Below are 20676 nucleotides of genomic sequence, written 5' to 3'. Positions count from 1 at the left end.
TGCTGCTTTGTGGATTCCTACAGCACCTTGCTGTAGCTGGAGGGGGGCTCCACCGGTTATCCTCCTGACAGGGTGATGTCAGGCATCGCCTCTTCCCACTTCCTTGAAGAACTGTCTCCCACAGCTGATGAGCTTTTCTCCTTGGGTGCTGTCCTAGAGAGTCATTCACCCCTGTCATCTCTCCAATTTGCTTTTAAAAATTAACAAAAAGTTCTCTACAGGTCTGCACCAATTTCCTCTTCCTTCCTTCAGAGACACCAGAGGTTTGGATCTATCTAGATCCAAGTCCCCACAAGCTCCAGCCATGGATTTGAACCAACTGCAGCTTTGGGGAGGCCAGTGCAGGACCCTCCAGTCTCTTTCTTGTTATGTTAACAATGGCAAAACACCGCAGAGACGGCGGCTGAAATTCAAGCACTATTTAAACAAATGAATATGTAGGGTATAGTTCATACAATGCGAGTTCAGACAAGGAAAATCGGAACAGCCAGGCAGCTCAATGCAAACCAGATTTTAAAAACAAAAACAAAACCCCAAAGCCCTTCCTCAAGGAAGCCCTTGCCGAATTCTTTCCCCTGCTGAGGAGTCCAACATCACGCCTTGTACTAAAGCCTTTGCATTTCACTCCAAAGAAGGACTTTGGGGGGGGTGGGGTGGTAAAGAAGAAGAAAAAAAAAAGGCAGCACATTATGGAACACAGTCTGGCTTAAAGCCAGGGCTGGGGGGAAAAGCAGCACAGAAACCCTCTGGTTTAGCAGCGCATTTTACTCCTGCTCTATGGCAGAACAAGCTTTTGCAAAGCCCTAGCCGTTTGAACCCGCAGCGCTGCAGACTCTCAGCTTCCCTAAGGCGAATCAGTCAATTGGTTCAACAGTGTATTTAAAATCCCCCAGAGTCTACCTCTAAATCACCTTTATACTCCTCTACCCAAAGCTAATAGTTTCTACCTGCATTTTGCTTCATCTCCATAGAAAAACAAGCTATTTAGCAGTCACATTAATAATCTGCGGCAATCTGGTTGTCATTTCCCTGATGGAAAATTTCACACTGCTGCCCAGCAGCCGCGACGTGGTGAGTGCTATGTGCACCTCAAACCACTCTGCTTTCCTCCCACGGAACCCAGCAGTCATGAGAAAGGCAAGAGTCAGAGCTGGGAGGGTGGAGAGGATGGGCAGAAACAGAGTTAAGCCCGGTCAGGTGCAGCTACGGCTCCCGCACGTGGAAGGACCATGTGGAAGCAACCTGATGCTGAGTGAGAAAGTCAGCAAGTTCGTGTCTGAAGGAGCTTAAAGGAAACCCAGCTCCTGAACCCCCAGTCATACGATGGTAAAACATTTGTTGACAATGACTTTACCGGGGAAGGTGGTCTGTGGAGAGGAGCTTTGGGCAGGAAATGAGCTGCTGGGGACCCAAACTGCTGTTGGTATGTGCATCCAGCACCCCTGGCCATGGCTGCCCAGTCTGGCCAGCTTGATCGATGGGTGAGTGCAAATAGCGAGAGGTGAGGGCCACTGTTCTCAACACACTCCCAATTTCTACTCATTGTGACACGCCTCCAAAGAACCACTTTTATCCTAAATATCCCAGCCTGGCCTTCTCTGGCTGATGACTCTACTAAACAAGTGACTGAAAGACTGTTTCAGTCTTCCAGGCATCCTCCATGGAGAAAAGCAGGTCCCTACAGGATGCCTGTCCCGAGGTGAAATGCAGAGCCTCCAGAGGAGCACACTTTTCTTCCCTGGCTATAATGAGGACCTCAGCAGACCAGCTCCTGCCTTGAAGTGCCTGATGCTCTGGTGGTCCCGGCGCTGCTGAATCCCACCCAACATTGCTGGGGACAGGTGGGAAGGCAGAAGCCTTCTCCCTCATTGAGGAACCACCAGCCTATCCTTCCTCTCACAGAGTAGCTGCTAGTGCATCCTCTCCCCTCTGGTAAGATGCTAGTAAACAACACAAGGCTTTTCGCATGGCACCTTAAAGCATGTCCTGAAAGTATTTATCCTAATATAGCCCAGGGTGCCCTCGTGTGAAAAACCCAAGAGGTAAATATTCATTAAATAAGCAGAAAGCTTAATATAGAAAGTCATGGAGTCAAGTACTCTTCAAGCCCCCTCATGTCTTTGCAAACATCAGCCAACAAAGATAAATTTGGCGTGGTTGGTCACTTGCACTTTTAGGAGAGGCTCTTTGAAACAAAAAAATCATATTTCAATGTTTATAATATCTGCAGAAAGGCCCAGTCCAGCATTTCTCCCCTCTAACTCCTGCTTTTATAACTGCCAGATTATGAAACTGCAGACTAAAAGCTTCCCGGGTTTACAGAAAAACACCTCTCTGCTCTCTGCCGCCGCTTCGAGCAGATGAACTAATAAAACCAAACTCCACTATTCACTCCAAATGCCTGGGAGAAAGGAATCTGGAACAGTAGTAGCTGCAAAACACCATCAAAGAAAGCAACCACCCACAGCGTCTGGAGTCCCCCTACGCTTATCAGCTCCCTTCACCCTGTTACCCAAAAACCACAAAAATCTGCTTCTTCCCATCCAGCTGCCTGCTGGGACTCACCGCTGGCCAGGGCAGAGGCCAGCACCCCGCTGCCCTATTTCCCCTGAGCCCAAGAATGAAGGAGCTGTGTTGCCTTTACGGTGTTTGAGGATGGGAGTTTGCTCAGCCACCACCCCCCCCACCTCCCCATGGGATGGTCCCCCTGGTACACACACGGTGGCAGCCTACGCCAGCCTCTCCCAAAGGTGCTCCTGAAAAAGGGCAACAACCTTGGACAACCTGCCCCTTGGGCAGTCACAGCACAGACAGATCTGCTTTCACCTTGCAGCCAAAGGAGGACTATAACTGTTGTTTGGTTTCTGTGAGCCACCTCCTCCCAGGTTCTTAGGAGATGATCTTCCCGCTATTATTCAATAAAGGTGGAATTGCTCGAGCTTCCCCGCAGAGCTCCCACCAAGGGCAGCACAGGAAGGTGAAACCTGCAGGACTTCAGAGTGCATCGCTGGTTAATGTGTACTGAAAACAACGGTCAGCCAGCCAGCCTGTATTAGGACATCAGGGAGAAGGTGCTGGCTGGAAGGGACACATTTAGCACAGCCACGTCTCCCCGGCGTTTGGTCGTTGAGGCATTAATGCCAGGGGAGGACACAGGACTGGGGAGCTGATCTGCAGCCACCACCACTGCCACTGGGAGCTGTGGGAGAAACGCCTCTGCGTGCAACTGGAGCGACTCTGCAAACGTGAAACGTGCCAGGAAGGGGAAAAAGTGAACAGCCACGACTCGAGATGCAATGGAGCTCCCAGCAAAGGCTGGCACTGGGACAGGGGTGCCTGTGTCTGTTGGGGAGGGGAGAGGTCTGGCAGCCCAGGAGAAGCTGGCCATTGGGGGTCCTCAAGCATTGGCGGCGTATTTAACAAGGTTTTGCAGCATCTCAGCATCCCTGCTACTAAACTCTTCACCCCAAACCCAAACAAAGCGTGCACCTGCAGCACCAAGCCATCCCATGCCTGCGGCAGGACCAAGGGCACCGTGCCAGGTGTGCCACCAGCAGCAGCCACAAAACCTACGTGAGACCAGCCCATGCAAACACTTCTCCAAAACAGAGCTCTCGCCATCCTGATGGAGACATTTCAAGAGAAACGTGGCAACTCCTTGTCTTAATGACTGTATCTAGGGAAAAGCTCCTGGGGAACAAGCGTGTGAGAGGCTGGAGCAGAGGCAGCCTCTTGCCTGCAAGGACTCAGATAATCAAGTGGAGGAATAGCCAGCGATGAGTCTATTTTGGACTCAGCATACTGTTGCTGGAGCGTTCACCGGGGAGGCAAAGCCATTTGTTACCTCCTCTCCAGGGATTGCAAATTCAGTAGACTTCCCTGCCTGCAGCTGCACCGGGTGCGGAGCCCGCAGCCACCGGCAGCACCGCCAGCACTGCCAGGCTGGCACTAATCCAGCGGCAAACGGCTGCTTCCTCCCCTTGACCCCACACCGCAGAATCCAGCAACCCGTGGTGCTGCCCACATGACGGTGGCCTCGGCACGGTGCTGAGCATCCCCAGCCGGGCCGGGATGTGCGAGCTCACGCAGTTGGGTACCAGCCAGAGTGACTGTTGCCTGCAAGCTCCAAGCAGACTAGAGACAAAGGCAGCCCTGCTTTGTCCTGGGACCCTTCCCACAGCACCCCAATGCCTCTTGCCCCAAACCATCCTGCCAGCAGTCCGATTTGGACCCATAACGCCGCCTGCCTCCCCGCTGCACTGGGAGCCACCGAGACAGCACTCACCTGCTCGTGGTACTCGATCCCCATGCTGAGCGTGTTGATGAGAATGGCCACCATGATCCCGCGGCCAAAATATTTGCTGTCCACAATCTTCCGGAAGGTCTCGCACACCACGTGCCAGAAGGCCAGCACCCGGCTTGCTCTCCGAGCACGGGCTCTGCCCCGCTGCGGGTCCCGCTGGTCGCTGTAGTGGGCATCCTGCGTGAACTCGTAGACCCCCTCGCTGTCCGAGTCGGCCGTCTCATTGTCCGTCAGCTCAGCCTCGCTCGCCAGCGCCTTGAGGCAGTAAGGGCAGCTCTCGGGGTGGCAGGAGCCACTGTCCAGCTTGGTGCAGGGGCTGGAGATCGTGCAGGAGCTTTGGCAGGGCCCTGAAATGCCAGCGGGGCAGGGGCAGGGCAGCCCGTCAGCCAGGATGGAGGGGGCTGTGGGCAGCCATGGGAGCAACCCCCAGCCCCCGTTAGCACCAAGCTGTCGCCCTTGACACGATATTTCCTAAGGGGAGAAGGGCTCCTGCTGGGTTGAAGAGCCCTAGGTGAAACCTAGGCTCCCTGAGCACCCTCTCCCCAGTCACAACGCCCCCTTAGCTGCCCGCAGGCAGAGCTCCTGCCAGCCCAGGACCCCTAGCCCACCTCATTATACCTCTGGCCATGGCAGCTAGGAGAAAGCAATGAGCTCCTGGCCCTGGCAGGCTCTGGGCTGTAATTATAAGGAGTGCCACCACCAGCAGCCACCTTTCCTGCTCCCGCTGGTTGATGATGCTCCAAAATCACCAGCTTCCCCCTCCACACACTGCCCTCAACGGCAGCTGCCAGGTGGCTCCCGGGTGAAAATACCAGCAGGATATTCCCCCAAAATCCCGCCAGCTGGCTGCAAGGGGAGAGGCTATCTGCAACACACACTCCTGACTCATGCACAGCAGCATGTATAAAAACCCAGTGCTAAACCAGCTCGGAGCCCAGCTCTGTGTATTTAGTCTCTGGGCAGCTCCGGGCTGGGGGCAGGATTTGGTCTCTTCCCTGCACAGCTCCTGGCTGGAAAGGTCAATGCCACTGCAGTGGGGTGGAAAAGGCATTGACCACCTGGGAAAGCCTGGCCAGAACCCTTCTTGGAGGTTGAGAGGGTTTGGACTAGACTGGCCCGAGCTCCCAAACCTCAGGAGCATCTTGCAGTGAAGGTATGAAACCCCTGATCCAAGAAAGCTGCCCTGGGTGCCCGGCTCTGTTATGGGCTTCCTGAGCAAATTACAGATTTTTAATATTTGGCATCTGTGATTGCCATTGAGCACTCGTGCACAGCAGACACTCAATCTCCCTGAGCCTCGTTTCCCACAGGGAGCAGAGCTACACAGCACTCAGGGATGTGCTGGGACTCAGATCTGGAAGATGTCCATCCCCAAGTTCTGCAGCACGTGGTGGGCAACACAGCCACCTCCCATGCCACACAGCCACCTCCAACATCTGGGTTTCAGCAAGGAAGGGATGTGGCCATTTGGAAGTGGCCAGGCTGGGCTCCAGCTCTGCTCAGTGCCACTGAGCCCCGTTCTAGCTGATTTGGGGAGCACAGGGACTTGGGGAGAGTCCCTGTAATTGCAGAATAAGCTGGTTTCACAGGAAGATGGGGATGGGCAAGAAAATGGGTTCATTGACAGCATTAATTTCCCTTGGATTCTTGCAAGTATGAAGTGTGGGAGGTTGAAACCTCTCCCCTGCTTTTGGCTATAAAACGCATCAGGTCGATCAGAAGATTCATGTTGGCCTCACCTGGAAAACCATCGCCTTTCTCTGTAACGTGGACTGAAAAGAATCCTGAAAAGATTCAGAAAAAGAAAGAAATTAGGTCATAGCTTTTATTTCTGCAAAGCAACCTCAGACTGACGTCCAACCCCGGGCTCACCCGTGCTCTGCGTCTCCAGCAGCTTGTGCATGGTGCTGTACGGCCCGGGCGGGATGTTGAGGCTTGTCAAGGTGCTGCTCCCAGCACCGACCGCCGCCTCCCCCAGGTTCTTCTCTTTCGGCATCTCGTGGGAGGTACTGGGGTGCACTGTGGGGTACACCTTGCTGCCCACGATGTTCTTGGGGATCCCCTCTGGGCTCGGCAAGCCGAGGCCTGGCTGCGGGAAGGATGACCGGCAGCGCACCGGCTCGAAGTGGCAGTCAGCATGGTAGATGCTGTGGACGGACTCGGTGTTGCTGGGAGCGGCGCTGGGGGTCCCGTGGGGGTTTGGTGCTGAGGGGGGGAGCATCAGCCGGTTGGTCCCGTTGTGGAGTGAGCTGGTCTCCACATCGCTGATCTCCGGGCTGGCGCGGGGTGCCCGCAGGTTCCCATTGCCTAAGTGATAGTGGTGGTGATGGTGGTGATGGTGGTGGATGAGGTGGTGCACGGAGGACCTCTTCCTGCTCCGGCGCTTCCTGGCATGCTGGTCGGTCCCTGCCTTGCTTGTGGGGCTGGTGAGGAAGCCCATCCTCACACCCGCCACCCGGTAGACCTCCACAAGCTGCTTGCTGCCTTTACGGGCAATATAAACCAGGTACTTGAGGAGTTCATCATAGCAGCTGCCCGGCTCCGAAAAGCTGGCGAGGGTGCTGGCGTTGGACAGGTAGCGTACCCGCTGCTCCTTCATCAGCTGGCTCTCACGCTGCTTTGTCTCAGAGAACTGTGTTGCTATCACCACCAGGCAGAGGTTGATCATGAAGAAGGAGCCCACCTAAGGGGACAGGAGCCATCAGCCACCTTGGCGTGGCCATGCCCACCCCATAGCCCTGCTTTACCCCACCGCCTGGCACAAGGACCGAGGGGCAAACCCCAAGCCAGCCCCTGCATCACCCAGCGGGGACCACCAGCCAGAAGCACAGAGGGGCTGACTCACCCCCCCAGCCCCCACCCCAGGGGCTCCCACGCCAGCACTCTGTGGAGGACGTCAGAGATCAAAGACAAGAGAAGATTATTTTGACAAAAAGCTTTTGCTCTTTTAAGATGGTGTTTTTCTCTCTCCACAGACAGCGGTTGTAATTATCACAATTAGTGGCATTACGATGAATGCACTGAGCCTTCCTGATAGCAGCATTTTTTCTGGCAGTGTGTGGGCAGCTTGTGAGCAGATCCCTTTCCCCTGCTAACGGGATTTACGGGTGATTGTTACGCAAGGGCATCAGCAGTCTGTACCCACAGCTTGGAGATTTTATTTCCAACGAGGGTTTCATGAGGTTCTGCCTTCTGTGGAGTCCAGCCTGGATCACAGAGAATTACTGACGTGCTAACGGGCTATCACACACTGCTAACGTTACTCGCACGGCATCTGGAAAAATACTGCCTGCCCTTCCTCTTCGTCATTTTGGGGATGATGAGAGCAAGGGATTGCTTCTTTTGGGGGGAAGCTAATAGATGAATTAGAAAGAGCATCATGGATTAAACAACCTCCTACCTTCTCATCAGGGTTTGAGTCCTGGTTTGATGAGGAGCAGAAATCCCCACAATGGCCTAACAGACAACGTGCAGCTAATTTGCTGGATATAGTCCAATTAGACAGCAAGAAAGAGACTCATCTCACTTATCTCAGCTACATCTGAGTGAGGCACCTAATGATCCTTTAGAGTCAAGAGAGAAATAGGCACATCAAGTCTGCAAAGCATCTAATTTATTTTGGATGTCTACCTTTGCAGGAGATGAATCACCCCCTTAAAGCACCTATTTTTCACCCTTGACGATAAAGGGAGTCTAGACAACGAGCTCAGCCAGTCATGGTAGACAATTCTGCTTACATAGATGGAGCCCACCTCACAGAAACTCTGTTGGCTCCTTTGTGGGTGGTCTCAGATGATGCTGTGAAGCATGGGTGGGCTGTGGACAGTAATCTCTTCCCTCGTTAATATGCTCTCTGAAGTTCGGGCTGTTTTCCTTGAAATGTCCCCACTGCACCAAGGATCCAGCCACCTGGGTTCTTCGGTACGGGGGAATTTCTGGGCAGCCTCTTCCCCTCCAGAGCTCAAAACCTGAGTGGGGGAAATTTGCCTACTTTTAAACTTAATTTCAAGGTGGCAACTAGGAGAGACAGCCTTGGAGCACAAGAAGTAGTAGAAGCAGCAACAACAGCAGTGTATCTACTATAGCTTAAGTGCATCTTTCCTTCCTTCCTTCATGTTTGCAGCTAAATGCAGCTGTGGTACAACACCGTATTGAAGCTGCATGTCTTCCAGCAGGCTGGTTGCTACCTCAACTTTTATATTGACTGTTTTATCTGCCCTGTTCCTCTGGGTCATTCCGCTCTGCTCTCTCCAAATGTCAGGATCACCCCATGATCCCCTAAGGCCACTCACAATGATCAGGAGGATGAAGTAGATGAAGTTGTAGAAGGAGTGTGCATCCATGACAAAGTACATGATGTCCACCCAGCCTTCCAGTGTAATGACCTGGTGGAGACAGGAAGGGAAAATGAACCCATCGAGGCTCGGTTAGAACTCTAAGTCCACAAGCAACGTTTCTCCCGGCTGGGTCATTTCTGACACCCCATAGCTGGTCTTGGTGCAGCTGAGCAGCCAAATCCTGCTCCTACCAATGCCAATAGCCAGCCCAGGCTGAATCCAGCCCTTCTTTTCCAGCTGGAGCCAAGGCCCACTACTGCATTTTGCAGAGGGAAAAGGCGTCCCTAGGCTTTGCTCCACATCAGGATGGTCTCACTGTGCACATACATGATTTGGAAACTGGGATTTTGTCCACACATGTGAGATGGAGGCAGCCTCAAAGCAGGCATCAAATTGTATCCCAAACAACCTGAGCACCCATGCACTACTATCTAAGTGCTTCCTAGTGCAAAATAGCCCTCGGGAGTGCGATTACACAGCCCCTGGGAACATACTCGGGGGGCACAACCAGTTCCCCCACCTTGTGACAGTTTGCAGACAGGACTCACCTGAAATATTGCGATCCAGGCGTAGCCAATGTTATCAAAGTTGATGGCTCCCTTGAAGGGGTTGTGCTCCCCAGCAGAGCAGTTGGTGTAATACTGGTTCCAATTGACGCAGGATGTGTTGGTGGTGTCATTGTAGGAATAATAATCCAGCGTGCACTCGAGACCCTCTTCTCTCCGTGTTGGGATACTCCGGCAGTAGCGCATCCCGTTCTCCCGGGGCTGGGAGCAAATGAAAGGGTTCTCATCTTCGTTCTCTGTCTGGTAGTATCGCTCCAAGTCCACCGTGTAGGGGCTGAAAGAGTCCAGACAGGGCTGAGGTTTGCACACCGATTGCAGGCAATCTGGCAAGGTAACAACTGTAACAGCAAAGTCTGATGTCTGTTATTCTGGACCTCAAAGCTTTTTTTTTTTTTTTTTTTTTTTTTTTAAGGGATCCCCTTGGACCTTCTGCAGCCCCACGGGGTGAGATGATGTCCCTAACTGGGTTTTGGGAAACTGAGGGAGTGCACTCGGCCACTCAGCAACCCCTCTGATGACATTATTAAGAGTCACTCCATCTGGAAGTGCTCTGGCTCTGACCTCAGGGGACTAAGAGGAGGATTCAGCCCAGCGGGGCTTCTCTGCAATGTCTTTGCTGCAGTAAGATGGAAATCAGTCCGTTTCAGCTCCTGTACCTCCTGTCCTCGTGGAGATGCTGCGTGGGGAGACTATGTACAAGGACCTCCCAAGCTTCCTAAAAACCAGAGACAGGGCCTTCATCTGCATTTCACAGTGCCTGTTCACCCCCTAGATAAGCTCTAAATTCCCTCTGAGGGTGGTCTTACCACAGAAAACCAGGCAAAAACACTCTTCAGGGAGATGAAACAACCCATGGCCAGCCAGCAACTGGCTTCTTGCTCTGCACACAGCTATCTCCTTAATGCTGCCAGCACTCCCACTAAAGCTTGCAAAGATATTTTTAAGCCTAGTTCAGCCCGGTTAATTCCTGCAGAATTGCCTTTAATACCCTTCAAAGCTTATCTAAACCCCTGGAACTCCAGCTCAATTAAACAGCACCCAAACCTGGGGCTCTATTGGATTTACTCAGTGGCAAAGCAGCTCCCCTGCTCTGCTGCCATTTACTTAACAACAACGTGCCCTGGTAATGACTCTTCCAAGCGTCCTTTGAGGGCACAACCTACAAGAGGGGTGGTACTTGATCGGAAGATGCGTGGGAGAGGATAAAGATGCGTTGTGCCAGCTCCAGACCCGACAGCCAGCCTAGCCACAGCAGCATTGTCGTGGTCCTGCTGTGCGCAAGCAAGAGGCTTTGGGCTTGCAGGGCTTTGCTGTCCAGGTGTGGATCTAGCTAGAACAACTCTGGAGGTCATCATCTGAAAGCGATCCAGTGAAAGGTGACGGGGTGCAAGAGCTCGACAGAGCAGCCATCAAGGGCTTGCAGTCACCTGCCCTTCTCCCAGCATTTGAAGGGAGGGAGGTGGTGGAAAAGCAGGTAGGTAGGACAACAGGTATAGAAATGCTGGTCTGGAAAAGGCTGACAGCTACCCCATCTTTCAACCGCTGTTCAAACATTCCTACATCTGGCAAACTGGCTGGCCAGGAAAACTGGGAGCTACAAAACCCTATTTGATCACAATAATCCTCTTGGCCTTCAAATCCAGGGATCTCTGAAAATTAACACTTTGGGACAGAGACTATGTCTTGCTCTGAGGCTGAAAAGGATCTAGCATCACCAAATGTGAGGTAGCTCCATCGGCTTTCCCTGGGGTTTAGGTGGGAATGCAAACCCACACCAATAAACGCTACCAGCTGCCGAACGGGATTCAGACCTCAGTGTCTTGACAAATGCAGAAAAGGTCACACATTAATGATATGCTAAATTCAAACAGCCTGAACGCTTCTTCTCAGGGTTTTTTTGGAGGCTCTTATCAATCAGAGAGGTTCCCAAGTGCTGGCTGAGGGTTAAGGACAGCTCTGCAGGACCCGAATGGCAAATTGTCACAGCTCACTCTGTTCCCTGTGTGCCTGAGCTCGAGCTGGGGTGGCACTTAGGAGCAGGGAGCATTTACAGAACTCCAGGGCTTTTTAATGGAGGATATCCTTGTCTCCTGCAGGGATAGACTTGTCCAAACTGGACAGACACTTCTGCTGCCCGGGCAGACTCACATGCTGAAGTTCTCAGGGAGGAAGCAGCGGTTCCTGAGCAAACCTGCCCACAGCTGGACTCCCACGATGCCAAAGATGAAGAAGACGAAGAAGCAGAGAAGGAGGACGTTCCCCAGCATGGGCAGCGTGTCCAAAAGCAGTGTCACCAGGATGCGCATACCTGAGGCAGAGAGGAAAAGTCCATGCTGAATTTCTTTATTCCAGCTATGTCCTCCTGACCTTTTCCTTTCTATCCATACTTTTCCTTCCACTGACAGCCACTGCCTTCCCAGCCACCATCCTTCCCAGCCACACATGGCTTGCAAGGACCCACAGCTCCTCATTCCCCTCTGGTTTCCCCCCAAAGCCTCAGGCAGATACCCCCCCTCAGCCATGCCCTGCTCCTGGGGCACACGGCCTGCCTTCCCTGCGATGCTCCCTTCACTCCCCATCTCAAGTCCTCTTCTCCACCTGAAGTTTTCTAACAGTGGTATGTCCCCTTTCTTCCCTGAGACCAAACTCGGATGTTCTCCCTTGCTCAGCTGTATTTCTTTCCACCCTCAGTATATATTAAAATTCCCTTCCCTGTCTAATTCCCCTCATCTACCCTAAATCCCCTCTCTTCCTTAAAATACAGGACTCTCTCTGGCAGTTAATTCTCACAAGTTCAGGAACAGACAGTTCTGTAACAAAGACAAATTGATGGTGACTTCAACTTGACATTTACACACACAAAAAATTGATTTCATCTGACGTCTCTGTAATATTCCGCTCGTCTTTTGCTCTCCTTCTTTCCCTATCTTTTGCATTCTCTCTCTTGCTGATACTGATTTTCATTTGAAGAAAGCTTTACTGTTGCACCCTTTACTTTGATACTTCAAGAAGACTTTTTCCTCTCTTCCTGATGCTGTCACTTCGATCAAGGTTTTTCTTCTACTCCTCTGCTGGGGAACAACCACCTTGTGTCAACTCCTAATTGACTGAAATGCCTTTCTGTAGTTACTGCATTCATCATCACACAAAACTCTTTTTTTCTTTTCCCACCTCACATTTCTATCCCATTGTAACTACATTGCAGAGACGCCAAGATAAATTACCCGGGATTTCAAAATACATTAAGTGAATTACATCCCCAGTTAGACAGTGGTGGATAAATTCAGCCATCCATCAGTTCAGCAGTCGGGAAAAAAAAAGATTGCAAACAGGATTCTGAAGCTACCGTAATGACTGAAACACCAGCAGCAGCAAAGCCAGATTAAGTTCAGGAATCAGGACCAGAACGATAAATAAAGCCGAGGCACCTCCAGCACGGGCAGACAGAACTGAAGCTGATTAGCTCTCATCAAGGCATTGGGCTAGTTCAGACAGGGGAGTTCAGGCTTGGATTTAATTCGGTTAAAACAATGCTGGATCCAATACTCGGGATTGTAGAACCAGGAAAGTGATGTTTCGGATGCAGTTGTACTTACACTTACCACACCCGATCTGTACAGCATCCCAGAAGGATGGAGCTCAGTGCCTCTCGCAGCGCCCCAGGCACAGACCCCTGGGCAGTTTGGTTGGATTTGTGATGGGCAGAGCCTCTCCAAGCACAGGGCTGGGTTGCCACCACCTGCTGCCATGCAGGAGCTGGTGATGCTGTTCAAGGAGGGGCTGAAATCCTCATGCATGACCTGATAAACCAGGACTGAAGAGCCACCCCCCATCCCACCCAGGCTTGCTTTGTTGGTTTTGGCTGTACAGACCAGCTCCGGGGAGCAGAGCAAGAGATGCTCCAAGAGGAGGGTCCTCAGCACCCCCCAAGGGGCTGTCTCCAGGCACAACAAGATTTCCTCACCCCAGTTTCTCCAGGGTGAGGAAGCACAGGTCGGGTGGGAACAGCATGGTTCAGACCCTTTGCCCACGCTGCCTGGCAAAGGCTGTTGGCTCCATCAGCCCTACCACCTGCATTCCATCACCTTAGCAGCCTCCTAAGACCCTCTTCCGATGAGAAAGAAAGGTGTCTGAAGAAATCCTGGATATCTTATTGACTACAGGCTCACCTCTGACGCCACAGGGGTCAAAAGGAATATTATTTAAAGTCAAAGGGTGACAGGCAGTAGTAACCAGAGAGTGGTGGTAGGACCTAGCACCACCAGGCTTGGGTGAACGTTTAAGATAGGCAGCATCTGTGTTTAGTTTTCCATCTTTGGGGCACAGATCCAGAGAACTTGCATCAACTGGGAGGAATAAGGATCTGACTTACTGGGGACCCTGTTAATGGCCCTGAGTGGCCGCAGGACACGGACAGTGCGGACCGCTGAGAAGCTGACGTTCTGCAGGTCCAGGGAATACTCCAGCATCCTGTGAAAGACACAAATGTGGAGAAGCGTCAAGGATCTTCTGGAGAAATGTTAGATTATCAAACATTATAAATCAAACATTATATGCCAACCGCTCACAGAGGGACTTGTTACTGCATCTCTCCCATCAGGAAAGTTTGCCAGAGGAATTAATTAAGGGCTGTTTGCATGTCAGAATAAAGTCAATGAGTGATAAATGTGATACACCAGCTCACACAGCCACGGATCTTCTCTCTCTCTCTGTCTCATCTGCTTTGGTTACTGGTTTTGCATAGATGCAGGGCAGAAGCCCCTGAAAGTCCATGCACATTCCAAGGGAGCAATTCCCAGGCACAGCTCTGTTTTTAGGAATTGTACGGATACTCTAACAAATCTGGGTTTGCTGTGCTGAGCACCACCACAACCCTCAGAAGAAGAGAGAAGCATCCCCTGGTGCAGACCCTGGGGCACCAGAGATGTGCAGCACGGGACACTGAGCTATGCCAGCTCTACCCAGAAGGGATCATTGGCAGGTGGGACTCGGGTGGATGGGCAAGCACACAAATCAAACCTGCTGTTGGTTTTGGGGTGGGGTTTTTTTGTATTTGTAGATAACAAATGGGGCAAATGTGGACCAAGGAACCTCCTGGTGCCCATACGCTGTGCCTGATGGGGTTATTTTGCAGCTCAGGACACTGAGATGCAACATCCACATGACCTGGTGTGAGGATGCACCTGGACTGCTGCAGGTCCCTGAGGTCTCACTCTGCTCATGGCACCTTTGCTCAAGCACAGTGGGGCTGTCAGGCACATCACCACCACGACTTTGCTCCCCAGCCATAGGAGAACACCAGAGATCTGCCCAAAAGCATTCTTGAAGAGGCAGAGCTGGGCAAAGGCAAGGAAGAGGACCAAGAGGCTCCCCACACCGCTGTGTCCCACTGCCACAGGCAACCACAGGATATTAACATCTTCCAAAAATTAGCAAGTTCCATCTCAGAGCTAATTGCGTTTGATGGTTAGAAGGCTAACTTCCAGCCTGAATTTATTCAGGACAAGCTTATATTCATTTGTTCTTATGACAGCACTGCCTTTTAAGTAGCTTCTATAGCTGTTCTTTGTCCCTGGTGTTTACCTGCCCGATTTATTTACAGAGGACAAATCACATCTCCTCTCAGCCTTGATTTTGCAAAGCCAAACAAAGCAGGTTCTTCCAGCCCCATCTCGCAGGCAGGCTCTCTGCTTTAGTCACAACCTTTCTCTACACCTGCTCTGGCCTGAATTAATCTTACCTGATTAGACATCAAGCTTCTGGAGGAGGCTTTGCTGGCACCTTGCACAAAGGCATCAGTACTGTCCCCGCCCTCCCTGCTGGAAATCCCGCAGGATTCATCAGTGCCATGCTAGCTTGGCCACGGCTGCACTTGCTGCGATCAGCCAAACCCACCCTCCTCCCTCCCGGCCATCGGTAGGTAAGGAGCACCTGGGGTGGAGAAGGCTTTCTCTTTCTAGCCCCCAAATACATGACTCCACATTTGATGCAGTGACACTTCATCTGATTTCTCTTGATAGGCTTTAATGAGGATGATGATGATCAAACCATATCTAAGATGAAAATAATCTCAACATACTCCTCTGTATTTAGCTGGCACCCACAGCTGTCGGACAGCCCCAGAAGATGAACGTTGGGCAGACACACGTGGATACCAGGGGTTTGTTCTCATCCTCTGACCAGAAAGGAAGGAAGCGTGTCCATGAAAGCCCACCTGGCCCCAGTGACAAAACCAGCCCCTCCTTGGTGTGCAGGACTCACCACATTGTGTGAGCTTTGGCTGCCGTAAGGAGAGGGGCAATAATTTCCCTGGGCTTTAACAGTTCTCTAATTTTGCTCGCTGTTTGAAAAGATTTTTGTATGGTTTGCAGGATTCAGTTAAAAAGCCCATGTCAAACATAGAGCTTTTCTTTCATCCATTATTAAAACAGAAGCTACCAGCAAAATTCAGAGCAGCATATGGTTATGTGCACCAAGACAAATCATTTTCTGATTAATGACAGCTCTAGACTCACGTCCAGAGATGTACGTTTGGAAGCTGCAAAGGGCATGTTTGTAAAATTCATTTTGATTTAACGTATTAAACAACAATGACAACGCCAAATTAAAAAAAAAAACAAACCAAAACAACAACCAAAACAAACACAACCAAACATCCACCCAGTAGCTTGAGCAAACACATGAACATCAAGCCTGAGTAGGTGCTCTTCTACCTCTGCTGCCGGACACTGCTGGTGTTACAGCGCCACAGCCTCAGCCCCAGCCCCGACTACACATGCTGATAACTAACAGCTCAAAAGCCTTGAGAGAGCCCAGTATTGGAGAAAAAAATGTGGGTAAGAGTCAGTCAATAACAAGCCAGTCCAACGAGAATCCCACCACTTCCCAGCTCTAAGGTCACTTCCCAGGACAAGAGGATGCACAGGAGGAAGCGGTTCATATCCCTGACAAGGAAAGAGACCCAGGGAGAGCGAATGTCAGGATGTCACCAACGGGCGAGGTGACAGGTGCATATAGCAGCGTATATAACATTTACGCATTGAAAATCTGCAGTGTAAAAAGCCCTTGATGAAGCTTCAACTCAAATGTCATTTCTGTTCAAACAGGAAAGCATGACGCCTGTCAGCGCCTCTGCCGCAGACCCAGGTGCCCAGCCAAGTTAAAAGGCTGAGAAAAATACTCAGCATTAAATCAGGTGGATTCCTAGCAAACGCTGAGGCTCATCAGAGTGATCAGCAACCTCTGATAGCTGGAGTTATTCAGAAGGAAAGCGGAAATATTTAGGACTTTCTAAGAATAAAAGCGGAGCATCTGCAAAGCCAGACGTACAATGGGCTGGCGGTGGGATGCAGCGGGAGAGCTGATGTAAACCTTTGGCAAACACTCCTCTGAGAAGGAAAACTCCCGGGACTCAGCAGACAGACACAAGGGATGGCTCAGGATGGAATGGGCAGCTGAAATTCATTCCTTCTGCCTGGAGACAGCGAGGCATGGAGCTCGCTGGGGTTTCTTTTATATAAAACCCAAAGCATCGGGAAGAATCTCCTACGTGCAGTGCCAGGCAGCACCCCTGCCTGTGGTGAAGGGCTCGCAGAAGCGATGCTCAAGAGCATCACAGGAGGGGCTGAAGGAGCTCTTCTCACCCAGCGAGTCTCTAACAGAGCACAGAAATGCCAGCAAAGCCCTTCCCACACCTACCCAGCACCACCTCTCCAACCCACCTTGCTCTCAGTCCTGGCTCCTCTCCCATTCTGCCCAGGAAGCAGAAGATGGTGTGAAGACCCATCAGAGTCACAGCGTTGTCTGAGGGTGCTTTCCCAGGCAAACCTGAACTCTCCCCTTTCACAGCTGGGTGCCGGGGAAGCTGTACAGCCAGGGGACGTGACCAAGGCCACACAGGGAACCCGTAGCAAAGCAGCAATGCCTGCAGGCAGAGCAGCCTGCAGAGACACCGAGCCGCTGCTCACTGCCGGCAAGAGATAGGCTCAAATCTATTCAGCATTAAAAGGTTTCCCAAACTGGGCATATAGGCACCCTTTATCTACAAAGCACAGTAATCAGTAGGTGATATTAAGCCGTCAGTGTTGGAAAAGGCAGGGGGAAATTATTTAGGCACTGTTGTATCTTCAGAAAGCTGGAATGAAATTCCCTCCCAGCCCTCGCCGCCTTTGCTGCGCTTTTGCTCAGGAGCTGCCTGCTAAGCCTCGCAAGACTTACCACATTCGTGGGTGTTGCTTAATTTTAAAAATACTAATTTCCATCAAGCTGAAGAGAATACAAAGAGTAGCACTGGAGGGAGCATGAACCCTGCAGCCTGCTGGAGCTGGCTCGTCATGTGTCCCAGCCAGGACAGCTGGCTAAGGAGGCTTCTGAGGCGGCAGCAAGTTCAGCTGAAGAACTGAAACAAGAAATCTCTGTAAAAAAGTCCTAAAATTTAAAAACCTCAATGCTTTCCACAGGTGGGTTTGAGTCAGCTTGGCTGTGAGGGAGGCTGCTGAGGGTTTTCTTTTAGCCAGCAGGTTTCTGTGAGTCAGGGATGTGGCTTGCTCGGGATGCTCTGCTTCGAAGGCTGCAGCAAGATGGCACAGGGCAGAGAACATCACACTGGGCAGGCTTCACCAGTCCCTGGGACCTGGTTGCTCTTCATCTTCCCAAAAGGCACTTAAACATCAGATTGCAAAGCTCAACCCCAGAGTTTGCACCCCCAGAGGTTTGTGATCATGAGTACCAGCTTGATGCTCTGAGCCACTTCTGCTCTGAGCAAAGAGCACCTAATTCAGGATTAGCCAGGATGCAGCAGGACCTGGGGTGGAGGCTCCCGGACACTCGCATCCATCCCAGGAAGCCCAGGAGAGGCGCAGGCTCCTGGGAGAGGGTTTGGTGCAGCTTTCACTGCAGCTCAAAGGGGCTGCAGCTGTGATTGCACATTGGGTAATTGCGTGTGCAAATCGGCCACTTACACGGGCAATTACCCCCCGGCGCTCACAGTGCCCAGGCAGCGCAGAGGGCACTGAGCATCCACGTCCCTAAGGTGCTGCTCCTCAGCGCAAGGGGGATCGATACGGGCAGACAGAGGGGATGAAAAAGCAACATTCATCCCTGCCTCTCTGTTATTTGATTTTGGTATTTTTAAGAGATAAAAGGACTAATACATGGGGAAAGAAGAGCTTTTGCCCACAGTCACAGCAGGGACCACATAGGCAGCCCCATGTCAGTGCTTTCTTCCCCATGTCTGAACCGGGGAGTTGAAACAGCCCCTTGATCAGCCTCGTACAGCTGGAGCACCCTTTAGAAGAGCCCTGCCTGCTCATGAAGCAAACGGGTGCTGTGAGGTGAAAGCCACGTGCTGGAAGCTTCACCCCGAGCACACAGCAGGATCCTCGCTCTGGCTGCTGCAGCCACAGCATCCCCGCTCCCCGCGGGGACCAGTCTGGCAGCATCGCACTTATCCCTGCTCCTGAGCTACAGAGCTTTTCAGAAACCATCCAGGTTTAGATGGAGCAGGGATGGAGTGGGGGACTGCGGCATCCCTTTCTCTCCTGTTACCTATGAACACAGCAAGGCTTCCTGCAGCGTATTTCATCCCTGAAATTCAGCACTCAGAACCAGGAGGGAGCAAGACATCTTTAAGGGTTGTTTATGAAGACTTCAGTGGAGCTAACTCTTTCATAAAGCCTTCAACAGAGGGAGAAAAAGTGATAACAAACATTAGAAGAAGTGTTCAGGAAGCAAAGAGGAAAAGAAACGGTGTCTCTGTTTCTGAAGAAAGCAGCCTGCCAACCACCTCCAGCCCAGCTCATCTCAAATTGTAAGCAAAATATTCCAGAAGTGTTTAACTTTCCTACAAAGTCTTTTAAGAGGCCCATTACCGTTCCAGTGAGCAAAGAACAAACAGGACACCGCAGAGTCGGCCAGATAACTGACTGAGCCCAGAGTAACAACAGAGCCACGCAACTCAGGCACGGGGTGATGCACAGCCCTGCTCGGGGAGAGCAGAAACACGGCCACAGATCCAGAGCCCTGCTCCACCCCGTGTCTAGAGAAGGAACCCTGCAAGCTCTTACAGCACCAACCTACCCCGTGATTTAAAGCCCCTCTCCTGGGAAAACAACCAACCATTAAGGTTTGCTGTTGTTTTGGGGATTTTTTTGGATGAGGATGTTTTAAAGCACGGTTCAGTCCACAGGGATGCAGAGGTTCAGGGAAGCCCTTATCTGACCATAGTCAAAACAAGCTGATATCCTGCAAGCTGGTGGGACTGCAGCAAAGTGTCAGGGGATGGCTCCAGCTGAAGAGCAGGCAGATCTCAGTTTATTTTTTGAGGCTACTCTCTTCCTACAAACTGGTCAGAGATGAGGTCCCTGCACCCTGCCCGGAGGAGGGGGAGGCAGAGCAGGTGCTGGGTCCTGGAGTGGCCAGGGAGACGGTAAGCCAGGGCACGTCTCCATCCCACAGCTCCGGTTACCAGCCCAAGCCTCGGTCAGCACAAAACTGTAAACACTTCTGCATATTTTTGGATATAAACAAGCATTCATCCTCAATACATCTGCGTCTTACACTGGGAGAGGTCGAAATTGTATTGAATTGTCATTAGAGGGCAAGAGCTGGCACGCAATGCCTGTTAACCTTCAAGTGTTCTCTTAAAAGCGAACTCCCCAAATCCTCTCCTTTAAAACAACGCCACATAATTATGCCATTCATCACTTTTTCTCTTCTCTTTTCCCCATGCAACTCCGTAACCTACAGCCAAAGCCATGTCTCACCAAGCTGAGTTTTGATAATACAGCGCTACTCTCATCTCCAGCAAGTTTTACTGTAATTACAGAGATGTGTTGCAGACATTACACACTCTACAATTAGCGCTAATTGCATTACATTGTCACAAAGAAGTCATTTACTCTCCATGAGCTCATGAGATTGGTCTGGACAGTTTAACAGAGCTGAGAAGTACTTAATGGCATGCCACAGCAGTGGCCAGCAGCGCGGCTGGAGCGAGCACGGCACCCAAGCGGCTCTCCCAGCCCTCTGCAAGTGGCAGATTTTGGGGCAAACACCCACAAAATGTTAACATGCTCTGCAACGTTACCCTCTGTTGTGTTCAGAAACTTCTCAGGGAATGGGGAGGATGAAATACTACAAGTTCAGGGTGTTTTTTTGGAAGCCTTTCCTAGACTGGTGGTGGTTGGGAAGGGTTTCTATGGATGGTGTGCCCATGGGAGCATGCAGCACATCCCACGTGCCCCCCGGCATGACATGCCTTCCCCACCCGATGCCCCACAGATGCTGTTTGCTGCTTCTCCTCTCTCCCTGCCATCACTTTCTGCAGTCCATGGGAAGGGGAGCAGCAGGGAAAGCAGCAGAGCAGAAGCCCAGGGACCTGTCGGGCAACGAGGCGCCCATGCTGCCCTACTGCTTCCCTCCTCCCACATTTTGCACAAAAAGGGGAGGAAAAAAATGGGAAGGCAGAAGC

General features: G+C 51.5%; 1 protein-coding gene across 17 annotated transcripts in view; it reads right to left on the bottom strand.

Annotated features, from left to right (window-relative positions):
- CACNA1G (calcium voltage-gated channel subunit alpha1 G) overlaps positions 1-20676 on the bottom strand; it is a 153497-nt gene that overhangs the window by 81735 nt on the left and 51086 nt on the right. For all 17 annotated transcript variants that reach the window (XR_008734897.1, XR_008734901.1, XR_008734902.1 and 14 more), the window contains exons 4-10: positions 13579-13676; positions 11355-11514; positions 9189-9480; positions 8596-8688; positions 6176-6986; positions 6043-6087; positions 4286-4650 (exon numbers count right to left, since the gene is read on the bottom strand). Coding sequence is in view for 13 of the 17 variants with exons in the window: in XM_055725553.1 (XP_055581528.1) it covers positions 4286-4650; positions 6043-6087; positions 6176-6986; positions 8596-8688; positions 9189-9480; positions 11355-11514; positions 13579-13676 (1864 nt within the window). In the remaining 4 variants the exon portion in view is untranslated. The remainder of the gene's footprint in view (positions 1-4285; positions 4651-6042; positions 6088-6175; positions 6987-8595; positions 8689-9188; positions 9481-11354; positions 11515-13578; positions 13677-20676) is intronic.

The sequence above is a fragment of the Falco cherrug genome, chromosome 1, assembly GCF_023634085.1.
Source record: "Falco cherrug isolate bFalChe1 chromosome 1, bFalChe1.pri, whole genome shotgun sequence".
In the NCBI taxonomy this organism is placed as follows: Eukaryota; Metazoa; Chordata; class Aves; order Falconiformes; family Falconidae; genus Falco; species Falco cherrug.
Note: the sequence above shows the minus strand (reverse complement) of the source record. Positions and strands in the feature narration are given on the sequence as shown.